General features: G+C 28.3%; 3 protein-coding genes across 3 annotated transcripts; 1 reads left to right on the top strand and 2 right to left on the bottom strand.

The window, feature by feature from the left end:
* The first annotated feature begins 291 nt into the window (after window positions 1-291).
* LOC101505712 (uncharacterized) lies at window positions 292-3557 on the top strand. Its single transcript, XM_004487619.4, has 7 exons — window positions 292-867; window positions 1450-1590; window positions 1690-1803; window positions 1906-2079; window positions 2217-2332; window positions 2961-3030; window positions 3140-3557. Exons 1-7 carry the CDS (start codon window positions 388-390, stop codon window positions 3143-3145), a joined length of 1101 nt encoding a protein of 366 aa, XP_004487676.1. The 5' UTR covers window positions 292-387; the 3' UTR covers window positions 3146-3557.
* A 3428-nt stretch (window positions 3558-6985) lies between these two features.
* Window positions 6986-7627, bottom strand: LOC101506036 (uncharacterized). Its single transcript, XM_004487620.4, has one exon. It carries the CDS (start codon window positions 7437-7439, stop codon window positions 7110-7112), a length of 330 nt encoding a protein of 109 aa, XP_004487677.1. The 5' UTR covers window positions 7440-7627; the 3' UTR covers window positions 6986-7109.
* A 5837-nt stretch (window positions 7628-13464) lies between these two features.
* Window positions 13465-15663, bottom strand: NAC05 (NAC domain-containing protein). The gene is made up of 3 exons (XM_004487621.4): window positions 15364-15663; window positions 14849-15156; window positions 13465-14625 (listed from the first exon to the last, which is right to left on the bottom strand). Exons 1-3 carry the CDS (start codon window positions 15545-15547, stop codon window positions 14047-14049), a joined length of 1071 nt encoding a protein of 356 aa, XP_004487678.1. The 5' UTR covers window positions 15548-15663; the 3' UTR covers window positions 13465-14046.
* Window positions 15664-27743: the final 12080 nt, after the last annotated feature.

Here is a 27743-nt window from a genome sequence, read left to right as displayed (position 1 = left end):
AACTTTATCTACATGTATTTAATTTAATTTAATTTTAATTTTTATGATACCCAACTGATCTACATCTTTCATGTGGACACCATTCATCATCGTCCTTGTTCTAGAACTCAAGCTTGACTAAAAAAAATCAAAACTTAAACTTACGTGTTTCGCGTCTCACGGAATCAACCTACACCTCCTCACACACAACCAATCACATCGCAAGTCAAACATAAAACACCGTTGACTTCAATATTTTTTCAGGAGTCACACCAAACTACACAGAACCGCGACACACAATATCTCCAAACGACTATAAACGATCGTGTTTCTCAGCACACCAACTCGAAAAAGAGACCACGTAACGGAAACGAAACTCAGTGACTCGTAACTCACCAACTCGCTGCCATGGCGTCGGTTCACAGCACCGTCCCTCCCCAAAGCTTCTTTCCTTCAATTTCTAAACCAAAATCAAAACCTAATTCCATTTCCAAGTTGCAAAACTTTCCGGCGTCGATATTTTCGACGAATCCGATTAATAAACGTGTGATGGTATCAACTAAATCATCGGCGGAGGAGTTCGACGTGATAACGGTTCAGAGTGACGATGTAACGGATCAACAAGAAGGTTTGATGGTGAGGCGTGTGGAAATGGAAGGTGGAGATGGCGAATTAGCGACGCAAGTGAATGGATTTGGAGCGAATGAAGGTTTGTTATCGCTGGAAGGTTTTTCTTCTTCTCCTCCTTCTTCTTCGGGTTTGGTTGGGAATGAGAATGAAGAGAGTGTGGAGAAGCTTCTAGATAGGACTATTAATGCTAGTATTGTTCTTGCTGCTGGTACTTTTGCTCTTACAAAGCTTCTTACTATTGATAGTGATTACTGGCATGTAAGTTAGAACCACTCAACTATGCTTTTTGGCAATTGTCTGTTTGTGTTGTGTGTTTTTGTTTGGATAATTATGTTTCTGGAAATGAATGAATTTGGTTATGTTGTGGAAATTTTGATACTAACTTTGCAACTTTAAAGACTAAATACTTGAGTAAATTATGGAAATGTAACAGCATGATAGTTTTATAGATGGACTGTAGTTGAATCATAGGTATAGTGGTTATTATGGCTAAGTTTGTATTGATTTCTAGTTGCATAAACTTCTCAATCAAAATTAGATTATACTTAACAGTTACCATCATCGTGTGATACGAGTGGTAGGTACTTCAGAGTCCGAACATTTGGTTGGTAATTTCAAAAATTAAAGTTTAACAAATAAGCTAAAGTCACTCTAATTTTATTTAAAAGTTTATTCAAATTTGCTCAAGTTGATTATTTATTCCAAATATGCTAATTTAAACATGTGCTGGTTGCTAATTTAGGTTAGCTCTCAATGTTAATTGACATTTGATTATATTTTGGGTTGAAGACTTGAGGTTTTCCTTATCTGTTAGGACTTGTGTTTCTTAATACTATGTAGGGATGGACAATCTATGAGATAGTAAGATATGCACCTCAGCACAACTGGTCTGCTTATGAGGAAGCTCTTAAGACAAATCCTGTTTTTGCCAAGATGGTAATCAGTGGGGTTGTTTATTCTGTAGGAGACTGGATTGCACAGGTTTGTGTATTTCATTTCCCGTACAGCCAAGTCTCAAATTAGTTGAATAGACAATCTTTTTATAATACACGATGGCTTAAATTCTCCTGATTATTGCAGTGCTTTGAAGGAAAGCCTCTTTTCGAGTTTGATCGTGCACGGATGTTCAGATCGGGGATTGTTGGTTTTGCTCTACATGGCTCTCTTTCTCATTATTACTATCAGTTTTGCGAGGTATGTAGACCATAGTAATGATATTCTTTTCCTTGTTTTTGCGTTGTTCTTGAATTGTCTAACTTCTGGTTATATATGCTACATGGCTTCTCGTTTTACCAGGAGCTATTTCCTTACAAAGAATGGTGGGTAGTTCCTGTCAAAGTTGCCTTCGATCAAACTGCATGGTCGGCAGTTTGGAACAGCATTTATTATACGGTTGTGGGGCTCTTGCGTCTTGATTCTCCAATCAATATTTTCAATGAATTGACTGCAACATTTTTCCCCATGTTGACTGTAAGAGAATCTTCTGGCTCTTCCTATTTATCTGTTGCATGGAAACAGTTCTTGTTTTTTCTTTGAAAACCAGTAGTGGTTGTAACATTATCTTGCAAGTTTTTGCTATTAATGTTTCCTTAAATTTTCTTAAACAGGCAGGATGGAAGCTGTGGCCATTTGCTCATCTAATTACTTACGGTGTAATACCAGTTGAGCAAAGACTTCTTTGGGTGGATATGATAGAGCTTATTTGGGTGACCATACTTTCAACGTAAGTCTATCTTGATTTATTTTGAATTGCTGCATAGAAGTTTCCTTGCAGTAGAAATTGTATAGTTAAAGGCAGAAGAGCTGAAAGTGAATGTGTTAAAAATGCACAATATGGCTCTAACCTACCTTGCATAAAAGATTTCTTCACCCCACCCAGTGATTGAATATAGACACTTACGCATAAGATATTTTCATACTCAAAGAGAGAATGTACATCCATCATGTGTAGCATATAGAAATAAGCTGAAAATAGCTTTCGATCATACTATAAGCTATTTGTATAAACTTTTCCAAACATTTACACGACATAAGTGTTTATGTATAATGAATATGTATCAAATGAGAAAAGTTTTAATATGAGAGGGTGAGAGGAGTAAATGATATGACCATACATGATTGTTATGATTGAAACTTATTTAAGGATCACATGATTACTTAAAAATGTCACATGACTTTTTGGTCTAATCTTAGCTATTCATGATTTGATCTTTGACTAAGATTCGTTCTTCTCACTTTGTCATTATAAAAGTCCTCTCATTTGAAATGCTCTCATGTATAAGTCCAAATAAATTTTATAGTCCTTTGAAAATCTCTGCAGTGGTTCTAATATGTAGTTTTGTGTTAATTAGATATTCAAATGAAAAATCAGAAGCAAGAATCTCTTCGGTTCCGGCAGACGTGAATTCCACTGCATCTGAGGTACATGATAAACTAATAGTAATTTGTTACATGCATTTACTTGATAAATTTGGTACACAACATTCATATGGCTTCTTGATTTTTTTAAATATTTTCTTATATTCATCAGGAGTAATGAGAAGAGATTTATGATCAGTCAATCAGAAGTAGTAGGAGGAAAGTGTCTTTTCTGGAAAAGATTGTTATAATGGAGTCAAATTCATAGTGCTGGGCCTTAATTTGGTTTGGACATAGACTCATAATGCAGAATATGGAGAAGCTGATTGTATATGTGTATAAGTTGCATCCCACGGAAATTCATGTATGTTAGGTAACATTATCAACTCTCCTGTAACCATTACACAATGTAATTGTTGATAAAATGTATAAATAGACAATTTATATTTGAACTTGCCCTCTTGCTTGTATTGTAAGTCGAGATAGGATTCATTCCATCAAACAGATCAAAATTATGTATATATGAAAACAGAGATGACCGAGTTAGATGGCGGCAAATACAATTCCCACAAATGATGAGAGTTTCTCTATTGGCTTCTTGGCTTATGAAATAGTTGTTTCTAAGAGAATCTATAATGTTTCTGTCAAAAAAAGAAGAGGATCACTTATGGGAGTTGCTCAGAGGTTTTGTAATAATAAAATATTATTTTGATGTGTCATTCAAGGGGAATAATTTCCTTTAAAATTATGTCCAAATCGATTTCGAAAACACTTGACTTCAATTGGGGTGGCACTCCTATCACTTATTATAAACTAGATTATGTGTCATAAGCTATTCAAATTAGTTTATTGACATACCCAAATTGCATGATGACTATTTTTAAAATCCAAAACGAATATTGTAGATCCTTAAAAGTGATTATTTTTCAAACAAAACAATTTTTCTATAAAATAATTTTAAATAAACTCCGATGGAGGATGAGTTTTCTAGAGGGCAGATGCAACTATGGAACATTTATTGTGGAAGCAATGAGACTATAAGTCATTACTTAGACGTTGAAATTCAACTTCTTTTAGATTAGGGAGCCATTTTGTTTTCAGGTGGCATGGTGTATGTATGAGTAGTAGTACTTTTGATTATTTATTTATTTAGATTGGTGCAAAATATTTATTGATTTTGTTGATAATTAAAATATGTCGAAGAATGTGATTGACCATTTTAAGTGAGGTGTTTTCTTTAAATCACATTTTTTTTTATAAGGCACAAATATGAAAAATTGTTTGAAGGATCCAAGTCTAATACTACTAGAACCAATTTAATGTTGGTTTATCTTCTTTTGATTTGAAATAAATGGAGGGAAAACAAAGACAAGATTCCTCATGCTCTTTAAAATGTTACAATTGATTCTATCTTCTTATTAGTGGATGAATGAACATGGGTCATTTGGGACATGGGAGTCTAAGGTTTTCCCTTAAGCTATATTTGAGAGTTTGGAGGGAGAAGACAAAGGAAGAAGTAAAGGAAAGTTGAAATGTGAGTAGTCTCTCCACCTTACATGAGATTGGTTTTTTCATTGGACTAAACTCCTCCATTATGTGAGAACTTAAAAAAAGCTTTGAAGGAAGTCTATAGAGGGGTTTTGGAGGATTTTGAATGAATTTTCAAATTCACAATTCTCTTTACAATTTATCTCAAAACAAAAAATTATTGCTCAAGTATTTTTATATTATTCCTTCCAAAGCTACTTTCTCCAAAAAGTATTTTTCTATCTTCGAATTATTTGAATCTTATTTTCTTTTTTGTGTAAACTCTTATACAAATTAATTGTCTAAATTGAATATAAAAGATACTTGAACTCCACTTTCGAAACATCTATTTTACATTCATTATGATTAGATTATTTATTTGAAGCTACTTAAATTAATTTTTTTATATTACAATGTAAATTTATAAGTAGCCATCGTTCTTGTTTTAGCCAGAAATTGACATCTTTGGTGGAAGTTCTGAAGTCTTTTTGATTTGTTGACGAAGGGTGTCTTGTATTTCTCTTGTTAAACCAAAATTAGAAGAAAAAAAAACTTTGTGGTCAGTGTTGAAAGAACAAAATAGTGTGTTTTGTATTTTGATGATCCTATAGATTTGCACTTATGAAAGTGATTTATATTTCAAGTGTAGTCTCTTGATCTTAGAAATTAGAAGTCTATGATGTTTATAGAGATATAATGACTTAAAATTGACATAAAGGATATTTATGATCGTTAGCATATGTCTCAAAGTGGCAAAGTAAGTTATCGGTTGTTCTCAACTTTATCCGGTGTAATGTCCTCATATATGAAGTTCTTGAACATTCTCATCTTCGTAAAGTTGGAGAATAACTTTAATGTTCTTTTACGTCCGATAGACAATTTTTCATTAGCTATAAAGTAAGAGAGATAAAGTAATAACGATGATACTTTATATTTGATAGTATACTTTGTCTGACAATCATCCTTAATTTAGAATGTTTCCATGTCCAAAATGCCTTCAACTTTTGCTTAGATCCTTTACGTTGATGTGTACATCATTTGTTAGTCTTGTTCCAGCTATGAATAATTCCTTTTCACTATTTCTCATTTTAGAGTATGAGAATGTTCTCTTGTTTTTTCATCAATCATTTTCTTGTATGATTGACATGGTAAATATCTTATTCCTTATGAAATATTTTTAATAAAGATGTTATTTTGACTTTTTTATTATTGTCACATTGGGGATGAATGTGTCCATTAAGAGGATATTCATGCTTCACATTTGAGAATAATTATTTGATGACGTTTATGAGTATGTGCTTTTCAATTGTTAAACCATGTCTTGGGATTAATGCACTCAAGTTACATAACAAATATATAACAAATATGATTAGGAACCAATTTATCTTTTAATCAATGAAATTTGTTATCCTCAAAACATCGTCTTAGAGATTTTGCCTCAATAACAATCAAGTCCATATAAGCCGATTCTATTACGATTCAGCCAACCCACAAACACATTCTTGTCAACCTAGTATCTAAAGAGATGCATTTCCTACAAAATAACATCTTTACTAAAAGTATTTAAGAAGAAATTAGACATTTACTATGTCAATCATTCAAGAAAATAATTAGAAACTAATTCATCTTTTAATCAATGAAGTTTGTTATCCTCAAAATATCGTCTTAGAGATTTTGTCTCAACATCAATAACAATCAAGTCCACATAAGACAATTCTGTTACAATTCAGGCAATACACAAACACTTTCTTGTCAACCCAATATCCAATATATGATCTCCTGAACTAGTTTTTGGTGCAAGTGACAATGAATAGGTGGGTAATGCTAAAAATTATGATTATTATGTCTAAACCACTGCATTTCCTACATATATTAGAAATATCTAACATTTCCAAGAATGTGTGTATGATGCCCATACAAATCTTAGATAGCCAATCTTCTAGTACATTTAAGTATTGAACTATAGAGTTGTATAATATTTTGAACGCGTTCATTTACTTGTTAGTAGATTCAGGGTCATATAGAACTCACTACCTGATTGATGTATTGCAGCTCAAATGTACTTTTGCTATGATACGGTAGTGATCTAAAAATTATAATTCATATCCTTTTCTTACCCTTAATAAAAGAAATTAAAGCTCATTGAACTAAGAACAGAACACATATGCTTGAAGTATTTAAAATCAAATCAAATACTCCTAAAATTTAAAACCCATTTCAATTTGCAACGTTATGATATTAATACTAGAAAAAATGACAAATCTTGATTAACGTAAATTGATGGATCAATTGAAGGCATGATTCAGACATAGTAACACATGTGCAAATCACCAACTTTATCTAACTTAAAACATTAACAATTGAATCAAAGTAATGAAAAACAAAAACATATTCAAAATCTTCTCTCTAAATTACCCAAAAGTGAACACATAGATACCCAATTGACTTTCAAGAAGAAAATAGAGAAGGGTACAAAACTAGATGACCCAAGTGTAAAAATTAAAACTTTATAAAGATCAAACACATATAAAATCATCTAATTTAATATGATTTAAACTTGTACAATCATCCCAAGAAAAAAAAAAAAAAACAGAACAAGAATTAGGTAGAGAAAGTCAAAAAGAACATGAAGCCATGGACATGTTAGAGAGTCTACTTGGCGTTGGTTTGAAATTCAACCATCTAAGTCCTAAACGTTTCGGTGGCGGCGTTAATGCTCTTCTCAAAATCTCTTTACTCGCCACGCGCTTCTTCAACCTCTCCCCTGGCACAACATACCCATGACGCGCGCATCGAACCGAACCGGGCCGGTTCGAGCAAGTACAAGCCGGTCTGAACCGTTGAGACATGGTTAAGTAACCATCGTTCATGTTTGAACCGGAAATCGACATCTTTGATGTAAGTTGTGAACTTTCTTTAGTTTGTTGTTGAAGGGTGTCTTGCATTTCTAAAGTATATGAAACAAAAAATAAAAATAAGCTTTGTGGTTTGTGTTTTGGAGTTGAAGATTTTATACGAAGAAAAGGGTTAAAAAAGAATGAGGAAGGTTCATGAACGATGAACTTGTTTTTGGGTTTGGAAGACTTGACCAATTTGAAGACTTGGTAATGAGATTGTTGATTTTTGAATTAATATAATACTATATGAAGTGGGTGTGTATTAATATAAAGTGACAATATTTTTGACCGGTAATAATACGTGTTGGCTATAGCTTGTGTTGTTGTACTTGAAATTTGGTCAATTCACTAGTGCTCATGTGAAACACAAATTTGAAATTCGAACGTTTGAGGATTCCGTTGGAATAAAAGTATAAATAAGTTGGATATTTATTTAAGATCTAATTTATATATCCGATTGGTGTAATTTTTTTTCTTAAAATGTTTAAGATAATTAATCTCGTTTATTAATGAATCATGGTAACAGATTTTGACCATTTAAAAAGATATAAAAATAAAAAATTTATATTAAAAGAAATTATTTTAAAATTTTAAAATTTAAATACATAATTTCTAATACATTTTTCAATATAATTTTTTATATTTAGATGTTTAATAAATATCTTGAGAGAATACTTGCTAGCATTTTAATTAATTAATTAATTTATTTATTAATATTTAACTTGTTTCTTACGTTTTGGAGCTGGAGTTTCTGGCAATGGGCCATGAAGCCCATTTGGCATTAATTTAATTTAATTTAATTATTTTTGTTGAGGAGAATCTGACTTCACATATCATATCTATCTTCTACTTTCTCTCTTGTCTAGCATTGACTATTTTTGTTCACAAAATGAGGTATACAGCTAAATCCTATCTGAAAAGCTTAGTTGGCTAATTTGTTGGGCACATTGGGTTCTGATTGAGATAATTAATATTTAAGACCATCATTTTTCACAACTTTTTTTGATTTGGATCCAATCCACTGCCACCTCCTCCCTCATTTTATGGTAATTATTTATCATTATCATTGTATTAATATTATTCATTTTGCTTGTTTTTAAGATTTATATTGCCTATTTAACTGATTATTAATACTTTGGAAATCATCAAAATTAAATAGTTTAAATTTAATTACTCATATTAAAACAAATTTAATTTAATTTATTTTATGTGATATTTCGATTGAAATTAAATAATTTAAATCACTAGACTGTGAAATTTTTGGCTACAAAAAGTTTTGAAAAACAACTTTTTCATGGTAAGAGTTCATATTGATATAAAAACTATATATTAAAACGGAGTAATTTCATGTCTAATATCAAGCAATCGTGTTATTAAACAAGGGTTAAGTCTCAATTAACATGTATTTAAACTTACATTTTGATCTCAATTCACATTTTTTTATATTCCACAGTAAAAATGTTGGAATTTAAATTTCAAATTTTGAATAAACGTGTATTAAACAGAAATGAGATCATAATTTCAAACAAGAATTTAATCTTTGCGATCACTAATTATAACAAGTTATAAATTTAAAATCTTAATCATCGACCACCGAAATCATTGAATCAAATCCATTTCCATTTAAGGACATATTGGCTCCAACTTGTTCTACATATTTGTTTTATAATATATTATTCAATATTTTTTTGTTTGGCAAAATAATTGGACAATATAGTACAAGTTCAATGATTGACACACTCTATTACACATTTCCCAAAGTGGAATATGATTATCTTACTTTGTTGTTCATTTATTTATTTCTTCCTTTTCTCCCAAGTGGTGCATGTTACCAAAGGCAGGAGAGACCTAACATATAAACAGTGTTTTTATGGGAGAGTGTTGGGGACTTATAGCCTACATACATGCTCTATAGTGGTGGGACAGTGCCAATTTTGACTTGATGCTAATTCACTACTTTCTCATATATTATCATTTTGCATGGTTTTTCTTGTTGGCTGCCTACAAACTCATCAATCAATTAATTCAAGACCTTCATTTTTCTTTTTCTTTTTGGCAAGTTCCATCCATGAAGATTGAAAAGGAACAAAACCTTGAATGCCCCTACTATCAACATAAATGAAACAAGTCAAAAATCATCTCAATCTTTTTCCTCATGATCAAAACCACTCCACCACTCAAAACTTTTTCATACCTTTTCTTTTCTTTTATAATTAAATATTACTATAATTGATTAAGTTTATAAAGACAATATTATATATGTCTATTTGTATATTATTACATCTATTCTTGACTTTTATTTTTTTATTTTTTATCACTCTACGATTAATTCAAAAGTTCCGCATTTTCTTTTTTAATAACAAATTTAGATTAAATTAGACACACCCTCAAGCAAAGTCAGAGAGAATCACAAGCTTCATTAAAAATTATAATAAAATTTATGTATAACCTATTATTGGTAGAATTCAAACATAAATATAAATCACATTATTTGAATGAAATGTTTAACTAATTGTTACATTAAAATTGTTTAGTCCCTAAAGAAGAAATGCCATTTTGAAGTTACATTAAATTATTATCGATGAAGTCCTTTATTTAATTATAGTAAGTGGCATATTATTTTCGAAAGTGATAATAGTTAATTTGATCAATTTAATGGTTCATATAAATCCAATATTAATTTATTCTTTAATCATACAAATAATATCATGCATATTAATTATTTTCTTAATCTTGCATTGGATTTCCCTTTAGATTTTTTTCCTTGCAAAAGAGCGAGAATGTCTATCCTGATCAATTGTTTAAAGTGACTGATCTTTTAATACTCGGAAAAACTATATTTTGGTATTACAATTTAAGATTTTTTTTGGGATAATAATAATATATGTACAATTTAAGCTTTAATTCATGCAAAAATTATTTAGAAGACAGAGTGATAATACCTATCTAAATGAGGGTTTATTCTCATTTAGAAGTAAATCACTTTTTATTTGACACAAACTACGTGTGTAGTTTATGGCTTGTAGTTATTTTCCCTCCATCTCTTCTTTTGTTTTTGGTGCATCTCTCTATTTTTCTTTCATTTTTTTTTCTACATTTTTTAATTTTTTGTGTGTGTACATAATTCATAGATAAGATATGATGCATTTAGGCTGTGTGAACGCATCATGCACAACTCAAGATACCAATATCAATAATAGTGCAATTCATCGATCCATATGATATCTATTCCAAATCGAAGCTCAAATCATGCTAAATTTTATAAAGTTGGTTTGTATTCTTTCCTTAGAAAGGAAATGCAATTAAAAGGGGTATTAATTTTTGTGTGGTTATTAGGATAATGATTCCTTTAGATGGTAGCAAGAAATGGTCCCTTTTCCTCCTTAGTCTCAAGCCACAAAGAAAGCTAGCTTCTAGTGAGGTCCACTTTTTTTGTCTATTTGCGTCACCCTCTTAGTGGTGAAATATACTTTTATTATATATATATATATATTCAAGTTTTCCGGTTCCGGAGTGGAAGTTGTGTACCAAAAAACTTAAAAGAAGTTTTTCGGAATTTTGTTTTTTTGCCTCTTATTTCTATTTCAGAAATGTTAAATGAAGAAATATATATTTTTTTTATATATATATATATATATATATATATATATATATAATATGTCTTATCCGTCCCACGAAATAAAGAAAATGACACCCATGCTCAAAAATCTTGATACCCTTTTTTGATTTAAATAAAAGTCAGTGTGGGCACAAAACTATAAAGTATAAAGGTAAAAAAAAGTATAAAGGTAAAAAGAATTTAATTGAATTTATATACACAATTATTTTAAATAATTTTTATACTGTCAAATAATTACAACCGTTAGATTATTAATAATGTTTAATTTTTATTATAACTATTTGTAAAATTATCCACATAACTAATTATAGTTTATCAACTGTATTAATTTTTTTATATTGATAATACATAAAAATTAAATTCGTAAGAATATTATATATTTAATTTAATTATGTATGGTTTTTATTTATTTTTTGACCGCACTCCTTGAGTATATACTTTTTCTTCCTCTCATGAGTCATGAGGGCAATTATTGACTTTGTGATTTTATATTGAAGAACATATTTGAGGAAGAAGAAGAAAAAAAATCAAATTTTAATTCCAGCTATCTGGGTACCTATCAAGAAAAAGATGTTTGTATACAAAAGTACGATTGAGTGTATTGATGTAAAATTGTTTGTTTTACAACTTCAATCTCCATCCTTCAAAATTAAGTGATATATATTGTTTCTATAGACGCGTTCTCTTGGAGTTACGCAATTGGATAAATCAATATCATTTATTCACGATTATATAATTTGTATAATAATTTTATTAATTGATATTAACTTTTGGATTATTATCAATGGTAAAAAAATTCTATGTAGTCACTTTTTTATTGCCCGGAATCTATTTTCGTGTAATTATGGATGTTTTATGATTATGACCTATTCTCGAGTTTTTGTATTATATTATATTTATCTTGTGGGATATTCAATAGTAAGTGAGATCGAAAGTTTTAATAATTCTCTTTCTAAGATTATTAGTGGTTACTCAATATTCTCACAATTAATTTTAATATTTTTTAACAATATATAGATATGTTTCTTTTTAATTGTAGTTTTTATAGAAGAGTTTTTTATATATATATATATTTGTTGCTTTTAAAATTTAATACAACATAAATTAATGGTTTTTCATTTATATATTTAACTATTTATTGCAAAAAGATAAATAAGTAGAATGATATATTAAAGTAGTCAAGAATATTATAATAAATAATTTTATCAAAAATAATTTTTTTTATTGATTATCTTAATATATATAAATAATCTTAAAATGACAACTCAAGAAACATAGAAGTATGTCATATAGAAATTTGATGTGCCAATGTCAAAGTGATCATGATTATCATTAAGTATATATTTACATTGATGTTGAGCTTGTCTTTTGCAAAAAATAAAAGATTGATGTTAAATTTGCGTGATTTTGTGAAACTTTTAAAATATAATTTTTTTAGATCGCGATAGTTTACCGTGATTCTATAGAGCTCACAACCACCAATCAAATAAGTGATAGAGTGTCAAATTTTCTAGAGATGAGGCATGTAAGAAATTTATTTGTGAATTTAAATGTATTTTAGTTGTGAAAAAATATAAAGGGTAAGTTATCATGAGATTTGGTGGTGTACAAGCCCATGTCATTTTTAGAAGGTAGAAAATTGGGAAACAAAAATTGATAGCATGAAAAACTAGCTCATGACAATCATGGCATATCAGTAACCATAAATCTTTAATAACATTATCACAAACCAGAAATCCATGATTAATTCTATGGGCAGCTAATGCATCAACATCCAAATTCCACTAATTAAGATCATAGCTCCTACATAAGATGGTATTTTCCCCATCACACATCATATATTAAATAATAAGAGAAAATGATATGATTAGCATATATATACTAATTTTATATCTTTATAAAATCAAGTATTAAATAATGAATTATATCTTCAAAAATATTGATTGTGAATTTTTTTCTTTAAAAATATTGATTGTGGATTAATTTGACGTTTTTGAATTTTTTAAGTTGAATTGGTGTATCAAAATTCAGAAAAGTCCCTTGAAAGTTGCTCATATAGATCTTCTTTTCTTACCACTCATATATATGAAGTGATGAAAATCATTTCATAACAAACAAATTTAATATTGCATACTTTATATGTGTTTATTACTTGATACACATGTACCAACTAATTTAGATTCATAAGAAATGATTCTGGGAAAAAGAATAAGACATGACTAAGACTAATAACCTTCTAGCTATATAGATTACATGCATAGACGTGACCAAGAATTGATTCCACATATCATTACACTTTAACAAACTACAAAATTTTGTTACTACTATGCTTACTTAACATTCAAGACCACAGTATATAATTTTTTTTAATGATAACCATAGTATATAATTTAATTTATGAAATCAATGAAGAATAAATCAATATCAAGATCTTAAAGAACAACACAAAATACATTGACAAACCATAGTGATCACTATTGCTTTTTAATTAAAATTCTTGCATCATCAGTAGATCTTGTTCTAAAGTATATGATCCATATATACAAATGTATCCTAAATCAATGTATAATTATAATAAAAATATAAAAACATAACTAATGATTCTCTCTCTCTGAATCTTTTTCCTCCCTTTTAAACAATTTGTACATATGAAAGAGCTACCAACATTTTTTTTATTTTATATAAATAAAATTAAAAACAAGCAACACTATCTATATCTATATCTATATATATGTATAAAGCTATATTAAAATTTAACTAAAAATATCCATATGGCCTCACCTGCATGATGCAACTGTTTCCAATGGCTTGAAGAAGTTTGAGACCAATCTAATTGATTAAAACTCTAACTTTCTTCCAAATTCCTAACAACCAAAATCTCAATACCCCATTTAAAAATTTCTTTACAATCTAGTTGGCACGCCATCGAGAGAGTATAGTGTGTAAGGTTAAGGCACCATCATGTGAAGATTAATTCTTGATTTCATTTAGTACCATACCACCTTGTGCATCAATAACATAATTAATTGAACTAATTTAACCATACCAATTCATGCCTTGAATTTGATATGGTGTTGTTCTAAGTAAACCATCACCTATTGATCCCAACATTGTTTGTTGATGCAATGAATTAGGTGTTTGAGGGAGATTATTAAGGAGAGAAGCGAAAGATGTAGCGACGGTTCCGCTTTCTTGATCATTTCTCACAACACTTCCATGATGATGATCACTTTCCAAATTGAACCTTTTATTAGAAGCTGCAACATCTTCATGATCATTCCAATAAAGTGAAGAGAGTGTTCTTTTTGAAGCAGAAGCATTGGAAGTAGAAGCAGAACCTCCTAATTGTGATGACAAAGTAGCAACGGTATTGTTATTGTTGTTGTTATTGCTTAGCATCATTCCTTCTAATAAATTTTGGTCATTTTCCAACAATGTATTGTTGTAGCTATTTGACATCTTTGAAAAATGAAACCTTGCATTCATTTGTCCCACGTTTATTGATGGAGGTACTCCTCCTATCATATCATCCATTGAATCTTCTCTATCATGTTCCACAGGTGACCAATGTGTGTTGCTTTTCTTGTAGATTCGGCATAACACCCAATCATCAAGCTACACGAACCAGAGATAAAAAAAAAAAAAAAACTTTTTAGTTAATTTCAAAAGAAAGTTCCCCCAGCCACAAAAATTAGAAATTAAAAAAAGAAAAGTTATCTAATTTTTAACATTTAGCAACAGAATAAAAAGAAAATTTTCAATTTTTTTTTAATTTCTAATTTTTTGTGGTTGATTTAAGCAAATATAATAAAAAAGAGTTTGATTTAGATTAGTTTACCCTTAGAGAGTTTTTCTTGTTGCCCAAGTCACAACCAGGAGGCCTATTATTAGGCTTATTATCAGCAAGCCTATACTCATGCATGATCCAATTGGTTTTAATCCCTCTTGGTGGTTTTCCACCATAGAAAACCAAAGCTTTTTTCACACCAACTTTTTGTGTTCCACCTGAAGTCAAAACGGGCTTATCAGTACCAGTTGCCTTCCAATAACCAGATGTAGCAGCCCTGTTTGGCCTAGCACCATTAGGATACTTCCTGTCCCTTGGACTAAAGAAATACCACTCTTGCTCTCCGAACGTTGCCTTAGCTGCAAATAATTCCCAAAAACTTAAAATCACAATTAAAAAACCAAAATAATAAAGATCTCATGCAATTGGTGAAATTCTACCACTTTTAATCAAAGTAAAAAAAAAAAAAAAACAGACAGACAGATAGATAAACAGATAAATAGAAAAATAGAGAGATGAAAACGAAAGAAATGTAAAAATAAAAAATTTATATTTTTTGAACGAACCTGGTAGCTCCCATGGATCGAACTTGTAGAGATCAACTTCAGCGATGATGGCTACAGGCAAAGGAGCTGAAGCTGCTTTTTTCTTGAGGTAATGAACAACAAGCTCTTCATCGGTGGGGTGGAATCGGAATCCAGGCGGGAGATTCGGTTGTTGCGAACCGGTGGATGAATCAGTACTTTCCATGGTTGAAGAATTTGTTTGTTCAAGATTTGTTTTGAAAGAAGAAGGACATGTTATTATGATAGTTACAACAACGAAAAATATTGGTTTGTAGTTTTTGTTACCCCACAGAGAGTGAAGCTTGTGTTTTATATTGGTACGGTAAGGAAAATCAGAAATAATCACCTATATGCATGTTCACGCCAAGTTATAATACACACGCAACGTGTTGTAATATTAGGGGTAAAATTGTCTTTTCATTTGTGTGGAAGTTGAATTGGCTGCGGGTGCATGAGGAGGAGGTGGGTACTTGATGATGACGTTAACTAGAATTCAGGCCGTTGAGAAGTTGACACGTGGGATTCCAAATCATGTAAAGGATGACACGTGGGTGGGACCAAGAAAGAAAGTGCCATATCTTTTATTTTTTTATTTTTTATTATTTTTCACTGATTGTGATTTTAATTATGGTTTGTGAAAAGATAATAAAGGGGTCAATGGAAAGGATAAGTGTGAGGTTGTGGCAGTGGTGAATGGAGAGATGATAAGATTTTTGGTCTCCTCTCTTCTTCTTAATTCTCTATTGCTTTTTGTTGAACAAATAGCACTACTACAACACTATATACATTCTAATAACAAAATTAATTAACCTTGCTTAATCAAGTGGGACCCATCTTATAATCCCACTTTCAATTTTCATCAATGGGAATGGTAGGAATAATACATCATTATTACTCATGCATGGTATATATGGCTCATCTTAGTGATAAGTGTAATATTAAATTGTCTTAATTAATTTTGATGATGAGTTTATCTTCCACCTTCCATCTTTCATTGTTTTGTATGTATAGGTAAGTAGAGACAAAAAAGAATAAATGAAATTTGACTGTTTTTACATCCAAAGAGTAAGAAATTATATGCGACAAAAATTAAAAAGGAGAAAGAATATACTTTATTTGTTCTACTTATCTCTTTTTTTTGTGCCTTTTTATTAATTAATTTAGATTCATCCTAATTTAGATTAAATAGAAGGTGATCATCATCATCATCATCATATAGATTAGAGAGATGGGACACCACCAAATTAATTTAGATTCATCCTAATTTTTCAGTTTAAGGATCGCTGGGTTGTAAATAAGGTTTTATACAATTGTTCTATCATATATGACTTCAAAATATTTTAATTATAAGGTGTTTATTTTTTTTTATTTTATTTTACTTTTTATGTTTTGATTTCTTCGGATATCCTGCAAAGTGATAATTTTTATTTTTGTTTTTATGGTTGTTTTGGTTTTTCAAGGTATGTTTAGCTATATGCAAACTATTTACTTCAAAGATTTGAAATGCATGAAATGATTATCTGCCTTTTATAAATGATAAATTATTTTGAGTAGTTTTTTTATAAAAATTAATTTTATAAAATATTTATATAAAAAAAATTCTAATAAATTTTTTATAATAAATAATTAAATTATTGAATGTCATTTTTTTTAATTGATAATAAATAAGTTCAAAATAACTTCTTGTATATTTCATTTAATTGCTATAAAAATATTTTTTAAAAATATAAAATAAAAATTACTTTTTTTAATCTATAACAATGAACAAACTAATCATATCTCTTTTAAATATGAAAATTTTAAAGCATGAGATAGAGATCAAACATTCTACCAGATTCTCAATGCCACTTACTTTTCTTTGTCAAGTGGCTAAATGTCTCACACACCTTACGTGTTGTGTTGAGAAGTAAAGTCTAATTTTTTACATATCAATATCTTTATAACTATCAATCTTATCGAAGAATTTGTCAACTACTTTGATCATCTATAAAAGAAGTTAGACATAATTGTTTATACGATCTCTTAACTTAATTTCAGATAATACTTCAATCCTTTATTTTTTTTTTCTTTTCAATTTGGTTATTTATTTAATTTTAAGTAAACAATTTAATCTTTTATATTTTAAAATGTCAATAATGTTATTATTTTTTTTACAAAAATTTATCAAAATTTTCAAACAAAACTCATAAAATTAATTATTATCTTCAATATAATGACAATTTCGTCAAACTTATATCAAATTTTTAAATAAACTCATATTTTCATTCTTTATATTTTCAAATTTTTGTAATAAAATTAAATAAAGGACCAAATCAAATAAATGAATAAATAAATGACTGAAATATTATCTGAAATTAAGTTAACGGGCCGCAGAAGCAATTGTGCCAAGAAATTATCATAGTGAAATTTGATTAAATTTTTCATTTTTTTCTATATAGATCATATTTTTATATGAGAAATAAAAATGATGAATGAGAGTTATTAAAGGCATACCATATCTCTTTTGACACATGGAAAATATTAATTGCTTTTCCTTTTCATCTACAGGCTAATATCTATATATATTAACTATAAAAGAATATATTCTACTTATGCTAATTCCGATACTCCTTACTCTATTGGGTTAAACTAATCCATGTTCAATTTTAGTACTAAAGGAAGTTGAGCTAGAAAATACTAATTTATTAATTATTTTTTATTTTTTATTTAGCATACTGGGAATATTGAACTCGTCGTATTTATAAAATGGTAATTCAACACATCTTAAGGTTAATGGAAATGAATTTTGGTATATATATATAAAATTGTTTTTTAATAAAAATTATTTATAGTGAGAAGATGATGCTTCAATACAGGATAGAGAAGATCTTAAAATCTATTAAACACTTAAAAATATATTATATTGTATTAATTTTAATAGTAAATATTGAAGAAGCTAGGGATATTTTTTTTTTGTAACCTACTAAATTTTTTTAGTAGGTTCTTTATATAAAAGTTACTTCTTAATTTTATTTATAAACAGCTTACTAATTAAATCTCCATGGATACAACAATTAAAACTGAAATAAGAAGGAATTTTTTTTCAAAATTTAAAATAAAAAGGAATTATGACTCCGGCACCACTGTTAATAAGAAATTGTAAATGTACCCAAAAATAATAATAAGACATTATAAATTGTCAAAAAGTATTTAACTTTTATTTTGCAAAAATATATATTTAACTTTCAATCAAAAAAACTTCAACTCGCATATATATACCATAATTCAACATTAATATATATGATACTGATTAATTGCAGTCACAAGAAACTTTAATGCATATTGTTAGAAACTACATTGACTGTGTATAGTTTCATAACAATTAAAGCTAGTGGTTAGAGAAATTGGACACTAGATTAATGTATCTACATCAAATTAAGAAAGAAAAATTATATATATATTTTCCATGAGAATGTATTTAACAATTATGATGTCACAATAGGAAAACACTATCCTTTTAGAATTAACAAAATTTGTGTTGACAAAGTTGATATATTACAATTAAAATTAATGTCTAAGATCAAAAGTGGGGAAGGAGAGGTGAAGGCGATGTACATGGCGACACATGCAAAGAAAGCATAAAGACAAAAAAATGCCATTTCCAACAATGACTCATGGTCCAATCAAAACCCATGGAGGCTACAAAAATCTTCAAAGGGTAGATGTATTGGTGGGGTCCAAATGCTGATTTCATGAGCGACCACATGGTCCCATTTCGAATCCTTTACTATTATAACCTATATGATCCTGACACCAGGTGGATATATATAACACAAGGTGAAAACACACAAACCCTAGTACCAACCAAAAACACAAATATATTTATTTTACTTCATATTTTGGACTACTTTTTTTTATTAAATATGACACAAAACCGATCAATAATAAATTGGTTTGAATTTGTTAAATCCATTTTCATTTATAAAATTAATGCTTGATTTTAAAAAATTTAATATTTTAATTATATAATATGAAAAAAATGTGAGATAACATAAATAGTTAATAGTTTAATTTGTATAATCGATTTTAAATGACATGAAGTATATTCAAACAAACATAAATTCAGTCTGATTTGATTTAGACCAAAATACAGAGATAAAAGATAAACTTATTTAATTGGTTTGGATTAGCTTTTAGTATTCATAGAATCATTAATTTGATTGTTAGACATATATCTCTTATCATGATTGTTCCGCATACACTTTAATATTTAGACTAATTTTTTATATAGCAAAAGTCATTTTGAGTGTAAAGGGATGCTCTAAATATAAAGGATACTCTAACATGTTACAAGTCTATCACTATCTCATTCCTTAAAATAATCTTGAGAAATTTCTTTTATAATTTTTTATAAAACCCTCTTCAAATTTTTTATTATATTAATTATTTTTATCAACGAACTCTTAATTGTTTCATATATTTTTTATTAACGATAAATATTGTGATGGTACAGCTATCCAATTCATAGAATTAAATATTGATATCCGAGTGTAATTGAATAGCATCAAATGAAATGCTGAAAAAGTATATATTACGACAGAGGTCTAAGATTCAATTCATTCCCTTAACAAATTAAATTTGTCACTGCCCAAACAAATTAACTTGTAATACTTATCTATAAAAATCTAAATTATACAACAAACTACCATAAACTACATGGTAAAACTTCTACAGGTGTACTATTTTGTCTTAAAATATAAACAACAATAAATTAAATAAAATTAATATATTTAATTCAAAATACATCAAATTTTTAATTAATATTTATTTATATTTTGAAATAAAAAAATATTATATGCCAAGAATCACTACGAAGCGACTATGGTTCACCCATCTCTGCACCATCAATTACCTATTATGTTTGTCTAATTTATTATCTCAAAGAAACCAAACCATGCTTATTCACCCCACCAACCCTGATTAGACTATTATGCTTGTGGATCACATAACTAAGCATCTTAATTTAGTATTGTCTTCTTTAAAATTTTCTAAAATATTCTGAAAAAATAATCTAAATTTAAAAAATTATCGAATGAAAAAAATGAGAAAATTGAAGCTATATATTTAGAGATTATCATATTTTGTGAAACAGGGAATAATACTTATTACTCCTTCAATATTGGTTCTGGACAAATTATAAAGTGTATTAATATTTAAAAATTGTTAAGAATACAAACTAGAAAATACGTTGTCTTATAAAAATAGGAGTTTATGATTTTTTTTATTCTCAAAATTAAAAAAGTGATTTGATTGATATATTTTCGATACAAATAAAGAAAAATGAATATCTGTTTCTTATAGCTGAACTAATTAAATCAACACCAATTATATTAATAATTGTAAAAATGAGAAGAATCGTAAACTTTTTTTTTTAAAAAAAATATTATCAAATATCATTAGAATGTTGAATAATTTTTAAACATTAATTAACGATAAGATTATATATTCTGCTGGTGTACTTAATCATTCACCACTTTTGTATTATTAATTTAACCATTAAAAAAAAAACAAATCAAACATTTTATTATTTTTATTTTTACCAACAGGGTGATGATGAAGTCTTTGGTATTTTGATTAATGGATAGTTGCAATGAAAGTCAAAGTGTATTAAAGACATCAAAATAAATTTAAATGTGATTTTTAAAATAAAATAAAAAATGAGACTTTTAATTGGTACATGCATGTGGATTGGTTTGACAGCTCCTAATAACCGTAAAGCCATCCAACTTTTTCTGTTACAAGCTGCATTCACATCTCATTTTTTGAATAAATAAGTTCATGGGAAGAGATTATGGCTCAACAAGATCAAGATTAATCCCTTTTATGTTTCTCTCTGTCTCCTTTGAATTCAATTTTCCAATAAGTAATAGCTAACTTTAGAAAACAAAGGATATTATGGATTTCTCCGAAAGTAAAAGAAGCAAATATTTATTTTCATCCCATCACAAAAAGTTGAAACATGATGATGATTGACTTGATACCATATATTTTTATTTTTCAAGTTGCACCAACCATACTTTCTTCCAAGATTCCTTAGACCCAAGATCTTATTTAAGAACCACAACACAATCCTTGTCAAATCAGTTACAATTTAGATAAAAAAATCTGTTTTAATTGAGTTCTTAAAATTAAAATTCAGACGCGGAAATAAATTTAAGATTGTTGATATTCACTCTATTTCTGTACAATAATATTATTGTCATTTTAAATTTTATATACGTGTACATATTTAATATTTTTTAAATATTATAAATTATAATATTTTTTATGTAGAAAATATGATTTAATATTTTTTAATTTTAATTTTATATAATAATAATTATTTTACTATATGAATTAAAATAAATATAATTTTTAAATTTATTATTTTATATAAATGAATGAATGCAAATGCAAGGTGAAAAATTTTAATCTCGGTCAAGGACGAAAATAATGACTTAAATTTTAAATTCGATAAGAAAATGGGGTGAGTGCTGCATTTTTGTTCTATATATTGCTTGTTTGCATTCTGCATATATACATATATAATTATCTTGAGTTTTAATCATGCAATAATGTGTAATATAATTAAATTGAATTATTTTTATATAACTTAATTATTATGAACTAAATGTCGTAATGATTTATATAATTTTAATTAATTAGAAAATAGCCACAACATTTTTAATTATGCAAAGTTATATATTAAGTGTTTAAGATCATATTTATGTCATTAATTTGATGATAATTAATTATATCAAACATAGTAAATTTATCCTACATTTTTTTTATGTTTATATAATTAATTAGGATAAAATATCAATTTATATTTTCTAATTTCCCAACAAGAATTAAGAAAATGAACATAATATGATAGTCTTATACTAACTTATATATGAATCTAATTGAATAAAATTTTAGCTTACAAGTAAGTTTTATGTCACTAGGTTCATTATTGGAAACATGATTTAAGTTGGTAAAACATGGTAATTGTTTAGTAGTCTCAATTATTATTATTATTATTATTATTGTTATTATTATTAATATTATTATTATTATAATTATAATAATAAGCATGCATATTTAATTTTTTACAACTATGCAATTTTTGAATTTTTCTGATTTCAAGTGTGAAATTCCTGAACTAAGGTGATGAATGATATAAGATGTGGAAGAAGAACATTATTCTTCACTTATGGTGGTTGGATATTGAATATGCTATACGAAAAGAAAAATAACCTCATGCGCTGATACTAGACTTACGAATCATGTTGATTGTTATGAAATGTGGGAGCGAACTATTCGTCTCGGTGTGATGTTCATAAAGACCAATATCTATGCTAATATTCATGGTTGTGTTGATTAACATGATAATTTTCGAGCATTAATGAACGTCATTGATGATCAATTTGAAACATATGATAAGGTCCTTGCTAGCATCCTACTTAGGAAGTTTAATAAAACTTAAAAGGTGTGCATGAGCACATCATCAAAATAGGGGACATTGCAACACAACTGAAAACTGTTTAAGTTGATATATTAGATTTATTTCTTGTGCATTATATTTTGAACTCTCTTCCACCACCATATGAACCATTCAAAATTTCTTATGACACACACAAATAGTCAATCAATGAACTCATGACCATGTGTTTCAAGAAGAAGAAATATTGGTGATGGAAATGAGTGAAGATGTTCTAATGACAACTGTGAGGAAAATTGTGAACTAAGCCAAGAAAAATGGGAAAGGAAAAATACCCTCACATCGTGGATTTAAGAAAGAGTCCAAATGTTTCTTTTGTAAAAATAAAGGACACATGAAGAAGGATTGTCCTAGGTTTTAGAAATGGCTTGAGAAGAAAGGTAAACCAATCTCATTTATTTGTTATAAATCTAATATGATTGTTGTTGTTAATTACACATGATGGATTATTTTTGGTTCTACAATCCATGTTTCGAATACCTTGAAGGGCATGACAAGTATAAGCAAACCACTTTCAAGCGAGCAAGACATCTATTCATGAAGTAAGACGTGTTCACATGTGGGGACTGTTAGTACGTGCAATTTAGTTTTAAGTGGTGACTTTGTTTTAAATTTAGAAAAGACCTTTTATGTTCCAAGTTTCTCTAGAAATTTACTTTATATTTCAAAACTTGTACCTTGTGGCTACTCCTTTAATTTTTATAAAACTTCTTTCGGTTTGTTTTATAAATCTAAATATGTTAGAAATGGTGTATTATCAGATGGTATTTTTTCACTTAATTTGCAAAATAGTGCCACTAGTGATGTTATGCATGCTCACACTGGTACAAAACGATATGTTATAAATGAAAAATGCTCGATTTTGCAGCACCGTAGATTGGGACATATCTCCATATAGAGAATCAAAATATTAGTGAATGATGGAGTATTTGATACTTTAGATTTCTCTGGTTTTGATACTTGTGTGAACTAGATTATTGGAAAACAGACTAACAAGTATAAAAAATGTGAAAAAATGAGTATTGAAATATTATAAATCATACATTTAGATATATGTTGTCCATATATGTACATACAAGGTCTAAAATACTTCATCTTTTTCATTGATTATTACTCATGATATATGTATATCTGCATGCTTTATAACAAGGATGAAACAATTGATGCCTTTAAAGTTTTAATGCTGAAGTTGAAAAACAATGTGAGGAACAATTAAAGATCGTGATAACTGATGTAAGCGGAGAATATTGTGATAGATACACTAAGAGTGGACAAGCCACATGTCCATTTGTGAAGTTTCTTCAAGACAACATGATAGTCGCCCAATACACCATGTTTGGTTCTTTGGACCAAAATGGAGTAGTAGAAAGAAGACATCGAACATTGATAGACATGGTTAGGAGTATATGCAACAACTCCAAACTTTCAAAGTTCTTGTGGAGTGAAGAACTTAAGACAATAATGTATAAATTGAATTGTGTTCTAACCAAGGTTGTCCCTAAAAAGGATGAAAATCGACTTTATGTCATATATGTGGGTATTTCATTGGATATGCTTTAAAATCTAAAGGATATAAATTTTATTGTCCATCTCATAACACTAGGATTGTGGAATCAAGAAATGGAAAGTTTCTTGAAAATGACTTGACTAGTGGGAGCAATCAATTTCAGGATATTGTTTCTAATAAAATTCATATTGATGACCAACCTTCCACATTAAGTAGTAAATTGATTGTCATTCACAATACCGCTAAAGTTAAAACATGTATTTAACAAACAATTATTGGAGTTACACAAGTGGATGATGAAAATCTAGTAGATGAAAATGTTTAACAAATTTCAGAAACTGTTAAACATATAATTGAACAATATGATATTTCCAAAAATGTTGAGTCAATATTAAGGAGATCTACTAGAGAAAGGAAGTCAACTATACCTAGTGCTTATATGGTATATTTACAAGAATCAAACCATAACATTGATGCTGAAAATGATACTGAAACGTTTTAAAAAGTTGTGAGTTGTAGATAGTCAAATTTATGGTATGATGTTATGAAATAATAGATGAACTCCATGGCATGTAATGGAGTTTGGGATCTTTCTGAATTGCCTAATGGTTTAAAAGTCATTGGTTGTAAATGGTCTCTAAGACTAAGAAAGACTCATTAGATAACACTAAAAGATGTAAAGTAAGACTCAATGCTAAATAATTCACTCAAAAGGAAGGAATCGATTACTAGAAGACTTTCTCTTTGGTAACTAAGAAGGATTCTTTTCGTATCATTTTAATATTAGTTGCTCATTTTGACTTAAAACTACACCAAATGAATATGAAAATTGCATTTTTTGAATGGAGATTTAGAATAAAAGTTGTACATGAAACAACCAGATTGATTTTATTCTAGTAGTGATAAGTTCGTGGTATGCAAGATTAAGAAATCCATATATAGACTAAAACAAGCTTCTCGTAAATGGTATTTGAAATTTTAAAATATCATCTCTTCATTTGGATTCATAGAAAATATTATGTATCAATGTATATACTAGAAGGTCAGTGGGAGTAAAATTTATTTTCTTAGTTTGTAGGCGGATGACATTTTACTTGCTACCAATGACAAATATTTTCTCTATGAGATGAAACAATTTCTCTCTAAAAGTTTTGATATGAAGGATATGGTGACACATCTTTTCTCATTGACATTAACATTCAAAGAGACAAAGTTTGTAGAATTATATGCTAGTCACAAGAAGTATATATCAATAAGGTCGTAGAAAGATTTCTGATGAAATATTGTTTAACAAGTGTAGCACCCATTGTGAAGGGTGATAGGTTTAATTTGAACAAATGCCCAAATAATGATTTTGAGAGGGAACACATGCTTAATATTCCATATGTTTTTGCTCTTGGAAACCAAATGTATGCCCAGGTTTGCACGAGGCCAAACATTGCATTTGCAATTGGGATGTTAGACAAATATTAGAGTAATCGAGGTATGGAACATTGGAAAGTTGCAAAGAAAGTGACAAGGTACCTTCAAGGAACCAAATACTACATGTTTATGTATCTCTGAACTGAAAATTTCGCGATCAATGGTTAATCTAATTCAGATTTTGCTGGTTGCATTGATTCAAGAAAATCAACATCCAATTACATTTTCATGTTAGCCGGTGAAATGGTTTCTTAGAAAAGTGCAAAGCAAACCTTGATTGCTACTTTCACAATGAAAGTTGAGAATGTATCTTGTTTTGAGGCTACATCACATGGTATATATATGAGGATTTTCATATCCAGGTTGAAAATTGTGGATTTAATTTCAAGACCACTGCAGTTTTTATGCCTAAAAATAACAAAAATGGAAGTCGAAGCAAGCATGTTAGCATCAAATACTTAGCCATAAGAGAATATGTCAAAGATCAAACAATTGATATTGAGCATATTAGCATTTTATTTAAGGATCACGTAGATAGGATGAGACTTAGTCTCTATATCTAATTTTCATTGTAAGAAAGATTTTATTTTATGAAACTCTATGTGTGATATTTCTCATATTTTAATTTTATTCAATATACACATTTGACTATTGAGAAATATCTTTTAAGTTTTGAACCTAAATAAACATAAATGTTATATGTTTATTCATTAAGTTTTATGTTTTGTTTAAATGCATAGTATATTGTGATACATAGGATACTACTCAATTATAGAGGATCCATTGCTATGATCAATGTACTTTGTTTCTTATTACTATGAGTGATATAATGTATAGACCAAGTGGAATAATATTAGTTTTCCACGGTTTGCAACTGCCTACAGCAGGTTCTATTTAGTATTTTAGTATCTCTTTTCTTTCCTCTCATTATTTTAGTAACATTTGCGATGGACAAATTCTATAAATAAGGGCCATGTTCGTGTTCTTATTCCCTAAGTCAAATATCTCATTTAGAAATATTACCCTATCAAATAGAGATCGTAAAGGTTTAGCAGAGCCTCAAATATTCAAGCAAGAAATTAGCAATAGTCGGAAGTACACCTCTAATTCTTTCGCTTCCGCTGTAGTTGTGGAATTTTATTTTGTATAGTAGAAATTCTAACAAATATTATTACCATTTTGATTCTAATTATGGTTTAACTATTAATAATATGTGAATTATATATTTTTTTTGTCAAAACATATGAATATTGATTAAACGTAAGAAAATATGGAGTTTAAGGCATTAAGAAATATTTGTCATGTAAATATTGATGTATAATATATATTTGTGTAAAGGAAAAATAAAAAATATAATTAAACTATTAATTTGATTTATATGAGCACTTAATTAGTGTGAAATCATTTTTGATAACAATTCAGTAAGGGTCGAGAATACATATTTATAGCATTTTTTATTTATATATCTAATAATTCAAAAATAGTTACAAGTAATAATAAAACGGTAAAATCAGGTGTCAAACACAAAGATACAAAGATCGTGTTATAATATTGAAATGTTGTTATTATTATTATTATTATTATTATTATTATTATTATTATTATTATTATTATTATTATTATTATTATTACTTTGGTAAAAAAAATAGAGCAAAACCCTATTGAAGTATGTTTTAAGTACTTATTTGAACACAAAATTTTCGAGCTAATTGAGTATTTTTTAAATTAACAAAAGTAATGGTCTTGAACTTTATAATAAGAAAAATGTCTCGAAAGTTTTACTTTGAATCAAACATTGGTTCCTAATTTGATTTTGATTACTAATTTTTTATTATTATTATTATTATTATTATTATTATTATTATTATTATTATTATTATTATTATTATTATTATTATTATTACTTTGGTAAAAAAAATAGAGCAAAACCCTATTGAAGTATGTTTTAAG

The sequence above is a fragment of the Cicer arietinum genome, chromosome 1, assembly GCF_000331145.2.
Source record: "Cicer arietinum cultivar CDC Frontier isolate Library 1 chromosome 1, Cicar.CDCFrontier_v2.0, whole genome shotgun sequence".
NCBI lineage: Eukaryota > Viridiplantae > Streptophyta > Magnoliopsida > Fabales > Fabaceae > Cicer > Cicer arietinum.
Note: the sequence above shows the minus strand (reverse complement) of the source record. Positions and strands in the feature narration are given on the sequence as shown.

Bases quoted from the DNA above. Each gene is read 5' to 3' on its own strand.
- LOC101505712 (XM_004487619.4), top strand. From the start codon at position 388: ATGGCGTCGGTTCACAGCACCGTCCCTCCCCAAAGCTTCTTTCCTTCA. The intron at 1,591-1,689 runs GTTTGTGTATTT...TGATTATTGCAG, and splicing joins TAGGAGACTGGATTGCACAG to TGCTTTGAAGGAAAGCCTCT. The intron at 1,804-1,905 runs GTATGTAGACCA...TCGTTTTACCAG, and splicing joins ATTACTATCAGTTTTGCGAG to GAGCTATTTCCTTACAAAGA.
- LOC101506036 (XM_004487620.4), bottom strand. From the start codon at position 7,439: ATGCAAGACACCCTTCAACAACAAACTAAAGAAAGTTCACAACTTACA.
- NAC05 (XM_004487621.4), bottom strand. From the start codon at position 15,547: ATGGAAAGTACTGATTCATCCACCGGTTCGCAACAACCGAATCTCCCG. The intron at 15,157-15,363 runs GTTCGTTCAAAA...AATTATTTGCAG, and splicing joins CGATCCATGGGAGCTACCAG to CTAAGGCAACGTTCGGAGAG. The intron at 14,626-14,848 runs GTAAACTAATCT...TGGTTCGTGTAG, and splicing joins ACAAGAAAAACTCTCTAAGG to CTTGATGATTGGGTGTTATG.